The sequence below is a fragment of the Aplysia californica genome, unplaced genomic scaffold (genome assembly GCF_000002075.1).
Source record: "Aplysia californica isolate F4 #8 unplaced genomic scaffold, AplCal3.0 scaffold00261, whole genome shotgun sequence".
Lineage (NCBI taxonomy): Eukaryota > Metazoa > Mollusca > Gastropoda > Aplysiida > Aplysiidae > Aplysia > Aplysia californica.
The window spans coordinates 20,940-32,418 of NW_004797531.1; the positions used below are offsets into that span (position 1 = coordinate 20,940).

The 11,479-nt window shown below is 41.9% G+C and overlaps 1 protein-coding gene across 1 annotated transcript in view; it reads left to right on the top strand.

The window, feature by feature from the left end:
• LOC101858502 (tyrosine-protein phosphatase 10D) overlaps positions 1–11,479 on the top strand; it is a gene marked incomplete at its 5' end in the record, with an annotated part of 67,490 nt that overhangs the window by 16,091 nt on the left and 39,920 nt on the right. Inside the window, 5 exon segments of the mRNA XM_035970384.1 lie at positions 1,086–1,361; positions 7,574–7,727; positions 9,604–9,734; positions 10,492–10,592; positions 10,871–11,057. Of these exon segments, the coding sequence (XP_035826277.1) occupies positions 1,086–1,361; positions 7,574–7,727; positions 9,604–9,734; positions 10,492–10,592; positions 10,871–11,057 (849 nt within the window).

Genomic DNA, 11,479 nt, shown 5'->3' on the forward strand with positions numbered 1-11,479 from the left:
AGGGCAAAATTCAAAATTTCCTACCAACTGAAAATATTAGGTGTGTCCCGCGCGCTCATATGACCTTATGCAGTTGCGAGCGCCGTAAAACACTTTACCAAAACAAACAAAATAACACTGTTTAAAGGTTACTGAACAAGTGCACTAATTCAGTACCTCCCAAAACTGATAATATAATTTATGCTCTTCGGACGGTGGGAGGTACAAGTGCTCCTGAAAATATACACGCATGGGGCTGGAAGGGTTAAAAGTTGCCCAGACATTATGTATCTCTCTTTACGTTTTTTTCAAGGTTCAGAATTTGAATTTCGACAAAATATTTCTTGAGCATTTTATGCAAAAAATACAGCAGCATAAGGACCTGCTAAAAAGAGTGTTTCAAAATCTATGACTTAGTTCATTTGAACATCTGGCTGACAACTTGTTTTTATTTTTGTTCACTGGTCATGTGATTGGTGTCGGTTGTTTGTTTGTTTGTTTCTTTCTTTCTTTTTTTTCAGGTACATTTTATGGTAAAAGTAAAGTATATCTCCACCCTTACCCCTCCCCCAGGGCAGTACCACTGACTGAAGTTGTCTTTAGGCCATTCCCAAAGGGGGGAATTAACATTTTCTTATGGACAGTAGAATTGTAAATGGGCTGATTTATCAATGTCATGCTCATACTGTGCTCAAATACCCACCCCTCAATCATAACTGCCTTCCCTCCCCCCTTCCATTTAAACTGTTTACCCCTCTCCTCCATCCATCCATCCATCCCTCCCTCAATTCCCCCTCACCCAACCTCCTTCCCTGACCCCGCTCACTCCCTCCCCCTCTCCCCTTGTGGGTGGTTGGCGGGTGCTCTGGTGTGGTTTGTCCTTCTTTCCTATCAAACATCTATTGTCCTTATCTCTCCTCCTTTTTTGTGTCTGTTACTCTCTTGTAACACATCTATTCTTCGACACTTATATGACCAACCCTATTGTGTTGCAAGTGCTGTAAAAATCTTACTAAAACTAAACCTCTCTCCTTCCTCACTCCCCACCCACGCCCCTTTCCCTCAAACCATCCCCCCCCAACCCCCCCAAACCTTCACATAAACAGCCCCGCTGGGAGTGACCCACATCCGGGTGGCCGTGCGAGGAATCGACTCGGTCACCGTGGCCTGGGACCCGCCCATCGGCTCGGGCCTCTCCGGCTACGCCCTCACCTTCGAGGCGAGCAATCTAACCCTGCACCAGGTCCCCCCCTCTGTCAATCAGTATAAGTTTGAGGGGCTCGAACCAGAAGCCAACTACACCCTGGAGCTGTTTGTCTACAGCGAGCGGTCAGACGGCGTGCTCTTGTACAGTCCAGAGATTCAGTTTAATTTCTCCACATGTAGGTCGCCCCCCCCACCCCCACCACCACCACCACCCACCACCAAGAGGCTGACGGGCACACAGTTGTTTTTTTTTCTTTCTTTCCTTTCGTTCGTTCATTCTTTCATTCTTCTTCGGCGAAGGACTCATTTTGTTTTTCTTTCAGTCACGGGGATGGATTTTGTTGACAAGATGTTTTAATGGACTCGGTCAGCCGAGAAAGCGAAACTTTTCTGGAAAGAGAAAAAAAAACGATTTCATTCTTCTATTTCCCCTTCCAGCCCCAGCCATTTTTGTGCACTCACTAACCCCCGGCCCTTCCAATACAGCAGTATTTCAGAAAAAGAAGCGTGCATTCTAAAATTCTAAAAAGTGATATAGTATCTTTGTAATGAGGTTTACATAATAGCATATAACACTGTTTGGGGGCTCTCGTGGCCTAGATGTTAAGGTGTTGGCCTCTCATTCAAAGGTCCCGGGTTCGAATTCGGTTAGCGACCAAAAAATTTTCTTCTCTAAAATTGTCTCCTTTCACCTCCTTTCCTGCTCTCTAGCAATGTTCTGTTGTCTGCTTTCATTTCCACTTTCTGCCCCCACCCCCTCACCTCCTTTGCCCCCTCCTCTGGGCTCCTGACTCTTTCTGCAGCCTTTCTATTGTTACTCCTTGGTTCCTCCTTACTGCTGTCTTTCTGCCACACCCCTGATCTGTTAGGAAAGATCTACACCGAGCCTTCTCGGACAAGGTCGAAAAATCTCGGAGGGCCTGTGTGCAAGTTGCGCACGTTAAAGATCCCTTGGTGGTCTAAAATCGATAAGAGTAGGCTTCGGCCGCCACCAGGGCAAAATTCAAAATTTCCTACCAACTGAAAATATTAGGTGTGTCCCGCGCGCTCATATGACCTTATGCAGTTGCGAGCGCCGTAAAACACTTTACCAAAACAAACAAAATAACACTGTTTAAAGGTTACTGAACAAGTGCACTAATTCAGTACCTCCCAAAACTGATAATATAATTTATGCTCTTCGGACGGTGGGAGGTACAAGTGCTCCTGAAAATATACACGCATGGGGCTGGAAGGGTTAAAAGTTGCCCAGACATTATGTATCTCTCTTTACGTTTTTTTCAAGGTTCAGAATTTGAATTTCGACAAAATATTTCTTGAGCATTTTATGCAAAAAATACAGCAGCATAAGGACCTGCTAAAAAGAGTGTTTCAAAATCTATGACTTAGTTCATTTGAACATCTGGCTGACAACTTGTTTTTATTTTTGTTCACTGGTCATGTGATTGGTGTCGGTTGTTTGTTTGTTTGTTTCTTTCTTTCTTTTTTTTCAGGTACATTTTATGGTAAAAGTAAAGTATATCTCCACCCTTACCCCTCCCCCAGGGCAGTACCACTGACTGAAGTTGTCTTTAGGCCATTCCCAAAGGGGGGAATTAACATTTTCTTATGGACAGTAGAATTGTAAATGGGCTGATTTATCAATGTCATGCTCATACTGTGCCCGAACAACGTAGGGGGAACTGCTGCTTTTTCTTTCCTAATCCTTACTATCGTCATTTTTCCTCTACTTCTTTTGTATGTTTGTCACACTCTTGTGACCTGTTATTTCCAGGGTGCCTTGATAGTGGAAGCAGACTTTGTTCTGTTGAGGCAAGAGAGGTGAGCAGAGTAAGCCTGATTCCCTGTTAGACTTCTCTATTTACATCCACCCCTTGGGGCTCATGTCATATGACCTTGTGCAGTTGCAAGCGCGGTAAAACCTGACTAAAACTAAAACTAGTTTGAAATGTATGCGGGACGGGCGGAGGGCTATACTTTACTTTTACCAGCTTTTGTATGTTACGTTCACCTCACCCGAGCTTCATGGCTGCTGCTGACCTTAACCTTGACCTTTATGTCGGGTCGTCCGTGAAGGTTATCAGTGTTGCAGCCAAGTTGTTCTACTGTTTAACATTGGTGGTGGTTTTCGTTGTTTTTATTTGGTCTTAGCATAATATTTTGCGCCTCATTTTGTTTCATATTTTGCAATATTATCTACTTTTGATTAATTGTATTTTGAAATTTTCTAATATAATTTCTTTTCAGTTCGATGCATGTCCGTCAGTGATAGTTTTTACATTTTGTTTATTGTTGAGGCGACTGCACTTTGTTTTGATTTTCTTTTCTTTTTTTTTTTTGTTTGTTTGATTTTTTTCTGGTTTCAGGTTTTTGTCACGGTTTTAGAGTTTTTATTGTCACTGTTTTGTTTTCGTAACATCCTCAATGACCTAGGGAACTTTCTGCCCCCCTTTTTTTTTTTTCATTTTCAGCCGGGAAGGACAGCTGTTGTTGTTGTTGCTGGCTCCGTGCGTGCCCAGTAGCGGCCGCTCACTCGTTGTTGTTGTAAGACTGTACTGGAGTTTGCCCCCCCCCCCCCCCCCCTGCGGTTGCTTCCCCTTATTGCTGTGACTTCTGGCCTAACGCATCAGTCAGATTTTTTTCTGACTTTGTGACTTGTGATTTGTGACTTATTTCTGACGCACATTTCTGTGCGGCTGCTCACTTTCTCACCAGATGGCATGGCCCGATTGCTTACACAGACACAGACACGTGCATAACATGTGCAGACACACAACATGACACACAAGCAGACGCACAACACACACACACTCGCACATGTGTATGTGTGGGGGTATGCGCACACAAACTCGCTTTCTAACACACACTCACACACACACTCACACACATACACACACACACACACGCACACACACACATGCGTACACATACGCCCTTGGGGAAACACTATGTATAGACGCACGCGCTAAGACAGGTACAAACAAACAAACAAACAAACATGCACATTGAGCAGCAAACACTCCAGCACCGTACACCAAAACTTGACAGCTGTCTCCTTATGGCTGTCCTTCTTACTGCAATCTCGCTGTGTTCTTGCTGTGTACAACAAGCAATTTCTCTTTCCAGATTTCTCTTGACAGAGTTGTATGTCAATGTGTACATATGTACAAACGTTTGGTCAAGCCAATACACACTGGCATACTCTTTAAAATTTCTCCCTCTAGCATATTTATGTCTTTTTTCCCCTTAAAAATCCAATAGGTCTATTGAAATACAAACTCTGCAAATAGGTCTATTGAAATACAAACTCTGCGGAAATATGTGGATATACTGGTTGTAAGTAATTATCAGAGAATGCTTCAAGCTGATTTTCAGTTCCGCACTAAATTTGAGCTTTTTTTGTAGAAATTTCTGAACAGCTCTCTGTCCATTTCCTCACGGACTTGTCAGTTCTGTGTGTTATGGACCAGTCAGTTCTGTGTGTTATGGACCAGTCAGTTCTGTGTGTTATGGACCAGTCAGTTCTGTGTGTTATGGACCAGTCAGTTCTGTGTGTTATGGACCAGTCAGTTCTGTGTGTTATGGACCAGTCAGTTCTGTGTGTTATGGACCAGTCAGTTCTGTGTGTTATGGACCAGTCAGTTCTGTGTGTTATGGACCAGTCAGTTCTGTGTGTTATGGACCAAGTTGGCTTTTGGCACTTATATGACCTTATTTGTGTTGCAAGCGCTGTAAAGCTCTTACTAAAACTAGCTGAAGTAGGCTTTGACTACTTTGAGTGTGCCGTAGTTTTGAGCTTTAATCAAAATTAGGCTTTTTTTAAAATTCGTCTTCTCATTCTTATTTTTTTTTTATAACTGATTATTTTCTTCCTATGTTAAATATCACCTTACGTTCGTGAATGCAACAGAAATAGTCATGAAAATAGTACGATAACTGTCTCATATGCTCAGCGTACTCCACCGAACTAATTCAACACTGACCTAGTGGCTTAGCTTAGCCCAAGTGAGTGGGTGGTTGGTGGGTGCTCTGGTGTCGTTTGCTTCTTCTTTCCTATCAAAGATATATATCGTCTTTATCTCCCCTCCTTCCTTTTTGGGTTTGTTACTCTCTTGTAACACCTCGAATCTTCGGCACTTGTGTGACCTTATTGTGCTGCAAGTGCCGTAAAACTCTTACTAAAACAAAGGCCAAGCGAACACCCAGTGGGTTGTGGACCCTTCCACCACCTCACAGCTTTCTGCGCAGCGTGAAAGACTTTAACTGCTGTTGTTGCTGTTGCTGTTGTTTTGAGCTGAGTGATTGTTTGTGCTTATTCATCCACCGCTTTGTAACCCAACGGACTGTGTGTTTGTTGTCTTCTAGTTATTCAAGTTCTGGAAAGAGGTGAGCAGAGTAAGTCTGATTCCCTGTAAGGACTTCTCTGTTGACATCCACCCCTTGGCGCTCATATGACCTTTTGCAGTTGCGAGCGCAGTAAAACCTCTACTAAAACATAAGTTCTGGAGTAGTCGGACTCGTAATCGTGAGACTGCAGGTTTGGGGGTTTGAGCCTTAGCTCGGCCCGACGTTGTGTCCTTGGAAAAGACACTTTACTTTATAAATATATGCTCCCATTTAGCTCGGTCGTATCTCAGATGGTCCCGCCTCTTTAACTACCTTACAGTGTTGCAAGCGGCGTGAAACTGATACAGTTTTGCACTTTTTTGTTATTGTCTTGTTGAGTGGCACCTAAAGGGTGGCTGGAGGGCGCCGCTGTTAAATCTTTTTTTACTACCCTTCCATTGTTTCTGTCTGTCTATCTTTCTTTCTTTCTCCCCAATACTAAATGATGTTTATTACGACAACTTGTACGCTTCTCTTTACTCAAACTCAAATTTCAAACTTTTTCTGTTTCTTTCACTGACACGTCTTTCCTCCTTCCCTCCCCCCGCGGACTCGAACTTCCTCTGTGTGTCAATAAGTCCTATGTCCTGAACTAAACTATTCTAACATAATGGTCAACGTTCCGCACATTTTTTTATCAGCAACTTTCTAAAACCTTTTATTTTCCTTTTATGACTTTGGTGTGGTGCAGTTTTTTTTTTTACATATTTTGCTCATTTTTAAACTTTTATTCATCTTACAGATCCATCAGTCAGTTATAGTGCTGCTCCTGTTTTTATTATTTTTTAAAATTAGGTCTGGCATGCTTATTTTATATTATCTTTGATATACTCACAAGCTTCCAACATTACTTGCATCTCCTTATTCTCCTGTTTATAGTCTTTGACTGGCATGCTTGTTCCTACTGTACGTGCTTCGAAGTCTGTAATTGTACGTGCTTCGAAGTCTGTAATTGTACGTGCTTCGAAGTCTGTAATTGTACGTGCTTCGAAGTCTGTAATTGTACGTGCTTCGAAGTCTGTAACTGTGAGAGCACGTTTTGATGGTTTGCTCAGAAGGAAGTGTAATGCAGGCGCCTGCTTGAAAACATATTCTACTGGTTCTTGCATTAGCATATATTTGTGTATGTATGTGTGCATTAGCGTACTGGATTATGTATTATGTGTTTGTGTTAGCATGGTGGAGACAAAAGTCAAATTGCTGGGTGGGTGGTTGGTGGGTGCTCTGGTGTGGTTTGCTCCTTCTAAGTTCTTTCCCATCGATAATCTGTTGTCCTCATCTCAATCTCCCCTCCTTCTTTTTTTTTTGTATGTTACTCTCCAGTAGTAACATGACCAATCTTCAGCACTTATATGACCTAGTTTTGTCGCAAGTGCTGTAAAACTCCAACTAAAACAGGATGCAATGTGGTTCTGTAAGGATCACAAAGGAAATATGTACTGGCTAAACGGTCCGTTTGTATTAGAGGTAAATTAGTCGAATTGTCCATAAGATTGTTGGAAAGGTTTCATATAGGACAGAACTGTTGACAAATGAATAGCTCGTACGCTCTCAGCTAATTCTAACATTGTTTGGTATTGTATTTGATCAGATAAATAGCACAAATGAGATGAGAAAAACTGGTGATTACTTAGGATAAGCTTGCTTATACACTTGTCCAAATTGTGAAGATAGTGCTGTAAAACATCTGCGCACTAACGCATGTGGTTTGCTCCTTCTTTCCTTTCAATCAAACATGTGTCTTCCTTATCTCCCCTCCGTCTTTCTTTTTGTGTTTGTTACTCTCTTGTAACTTCTCTAATCTTCGGCACTTATATGACCTTATTGTGTTGCAAGTGCAGTAAAACACCACCATCGCTCCCCCACTCATGGACACTTATTGTCTCCCCCACCCCACCCCCCACACATACATAGACACACACACACACACACAAAGTCACACACACATACACACACACACACACACACTTTGACACTAATTCTCTCCCCCTGCCTGTCTCAGACCCAGAGTCTGTGGCAGCCTTGCAGAAAGTGGACGCGACCTCCGACAGTCTGACGGTCAACTGGACCGCACCGGTCAGTGGAGACTTCAATTTCTTCCAGCTGGGGATCCGGTCGGGGGATCCCAACTCCGTACAGTCTTTCAATGTGCCCAGGTGAGGAGTGGGGAAAGGGTGGAGTGATAGGAAAAGAGGTGTGAGAGAGAAAGAGAGAAATAATGATTGAAATAATAATAATAATAATAAATAGCATTTGTATAGCGCATATCCCCGCTCAACAGCAGGCTCGATGCGCTTTACACTATATTATTACCCCAGCAGACCATAGAACACTCCGAAACATTCTCAGCTTCCCGGGAAGCATACAGTGCAAGCAGCTGATTAAGCGCTCAAACGCTAACAAACTGACAAGATCTTTCGCTGTCTATAGCCGGGTACCCATTCCCACCTGGGTGAAGTGAGGAAAATTCGTGTAAAGTGCCTTTCCCAAGGACACAACGTCGGGCCCCTGACGGGATTTGAACCCACGACCTTACGGTTGCGAGTCCGAGAGCCTAACCACTAGGCCACCGACGCCACATGTTAGTGTTTAGGCGCCAATAAATGGCCGTATGCACTATAATAATATGCTTCCCAGGAAGTTGAGGTTGTTTCAGAATGCTCTCAGGTCTGCTGGGGTAATAGTATAGATTGTGAAGCGTATAGAGCTTGCTGTTGAGCGGGGATTTGCGCTATACAAATGCTATTTATTATTTTTATTAAAGTTTACAGGTATAATGGTCCTGCAAGGGAGGGAGAAAGAGTTTGAGAGAGGCACGGGAGACTAAGTTTAATGCGTGTTCTCGCTCACTCTTTTTTCTTTGTCAAACTTACAGGGGTTTTATTTACCAACGGACCAGGGTTTTGGGACAGTTGGGGAAACGGGTCAATGGTTTCAGTTTGTGTCTTGTCAGTCAGCTAGGTGTATTCTGCCTTCTGTTATTCTTTCCATCTTTGTATGTGCGATATACTTCTCATCTTAGATGTGAGTGGTTTGCAGATGCTCTGGTGTGGTTTACTCCTTCTTTCCTATCAAACATTTGTCGTCCTTACCTCTTCTCCTTTTTCTTTTTTTATTTGTATGTTACCCTCTAGTAACACCTCTAGGCTTCGGCACTTATATATGACTTAATTGTGTTGCAAGTGCCATAAAGCTCTAAATAAATCTAAAACTAAACTCTCTTTTATCACCTCCAATCTTCAGCTCTTTTGATCTTATTTTTTTGCAAGTGCTGTAAAACTCTTACTAAAACGAAAATCTAAAACATTCTAGTAACATCTCTAATCTTTGGCAATTATTTACCTAATTGTGTTGCAAGTGCCACGAAACTCTTACTATAACTATTAAAAACTACAACTATTGTGTGTTCCATCAGTTTGGAACTCTCTTCCCCAACCCTTGAGACATACAACATCTGAGTCTAAATGTAAAATATCTTTAAAGACACATTTAATGACATCATTTTTAGGTCAGTAGATTCATGTTCAGTACAATGTTACGTAAATGACTATGTATCCATTTATGCATTTTGTGAATTGCGGTGTGTATATTATTCTATTATGTATGTGTATATATGTGCTCATTTCGTAACGATGTGTGTGCGTGTTTGTGTGTGTGTGTGTTTGCGTGTGTGAATATTGTTCGTACATGCCTTAATGTAAAACACCTAGCTAGAGCTGTGTTCTCTTGGGAGTGGGCGCTATAGAAATGATCTTCTTTATTATTATTATTATTAATATTTTTATTATTATTATTTATATTATTATTATCATTATTATTATTATTATTAATAGTATTATCATTATTATTATTATTATTAATAGTATTATCATTATTATTATTATTTATATTATTATCATTATTTTAATTATTATAATTAATAGTATTATCATTATTATTATTATTATTATTATTATTATCATTATTATTATTATTATTATTATTAATAGTATTATCATTATTATTCTTATTATTATTGTATGTTTGTGACAGGACCCGGACCAACGTGACGTTTGAGAATCTGGCGCCTGGCGTGAGCCACGTGGTGGCCATTAGGACGGCCGTGCTGGTACCTGGCCGAGCGCCGCAGTTCGGAGTGAGCGTCCGAATGTTGGCCGTCACCAGTGAGTACACGCACACTTACGGATTGTCGTCAACTCTTACCTGAACCATCCATTTTAATAGTAATAAAGAATAATAATAAATTGTATTCATAGCACATTTCCACAAAGAAGTGCTCAATGCACTGTACAATAATACGAAGAACATTTGCAGCCCACAGCTCCTATAGTAATCCTCTCTCTCTCTCTCACACTCTCTCTCTCTCTCTCTCTCTCTCTCTCACACTCTCTCTTTTTCTCTCTCTCTCTCTCTCACTCTCTCTCTTTCTCTCTCTCTCTCTCACTCTCTCTCTCTCTCTCTCTCTCTCTCTCTCTCTCTCTCTCTCTCTCTCTCTCTCTTAAGTACATCCTTGAGTAAAGACCATCCCACAAAACTTACCCAGACACCTTGTACACATTGATGACATCACACAGTTTTGACTTTGTCTAAAGTGAAAATCTCTCAGTAATTGGATTCTGGTAATGATGATAAAATATGACATTTATATAGCGCTCAACTCTGATTTAAGAGTTAAAGAACAAGCTCTGAGCGCATTTCAAATTATTCGAAAAAGCAAAAACAATTTGAGCTGATATTTGATATTTGAATGAATAAAACAAAACAAAACTCAATACGTAATTGAGAATACAAAACTAGTGAATGCATTTTTACTACTAGAAACTGGATAAGATAGGACTCGAACAATATTGTGTTTGACCGTGATGCGACGCGATTGTTCCACTCTTTGTCTCACTGTGTGTCTGTCTGTGTCGTCCACAGAGCCGCTGCCCGTAGAGGAGCTGGAGGCGGTGACGGTCAACACCACGGCCTTGACCCTGCGCTGGACCACCAACAGGACCAGCAGTCAGGACAGGTTTGATGTGAGTGGCAACCCCTAACCCCCTGACCCCCCTAATCCCTGTCCCCTGACCTTTGGAGGTCACTAGACTGGTGTTTAGAAAGGAGACCCACTTTACAGTTGTTGATAATGATAATAATAATGTTAATAATAATAGTAATAATAATTCCTGTGTGTATTTGTAGATCCAGTTGTCCAGTTTCATTTCAGTTGATGTCGTTATCACTTGTAACCCCGTTCAATTATTAAAAGTTCATTGACGTTATCCGACAAGTGATGAGTCATTGTTTAACCCCTCAGGTGACCTACGGAGTTGAGGACAGCTCCAAGTCGGAGAGTCTCGCTGCCGTCAACACGACCAACTCGTACGAGCTGACGCTGTCGCAGCTGCGGGCCGGCTACAACTACAGCGTGGAGGTCAGGGCCGTGCGCTCCATCGAGACCGACACGGAGATCAGCGACGTCGCCATGGAGACAGGGGTCACAGGTCAGCATAGCTCGCTCTCGGGAGTGTCGCAGTGGGTGGTTGGCGGGTGTTCTGTTGTTGTTTGCTCCTTTCCAATAAAACATCTATTGTCCTGATCTCTGCCCCTTCTTTTTTGTGTTTGTTACTCTCTTGAAACACCTCTAATCTTCAGCACTTATATGACCTTATTGTGTTGCAAGTGCCATAAAACTTTTACTAAAACTAAAACTAAAGAGCGTCGTAACGGCACGAGCGACCTCAGTGCTTTCTTGTCCTCTCTCCATTTTTAATAATCATGAAAACAGTTCTTAACGAAGAGAGAGCTTAAGAAGAAGTCACATTTTCAATGTTAAAAAAATGGAGATAGGACAAGAAATCACTGAGGTCGCGACCGGGTTGATGTCGTTTGAATACTCTGTACAGAAACTTGGGGGCAGGGGGGG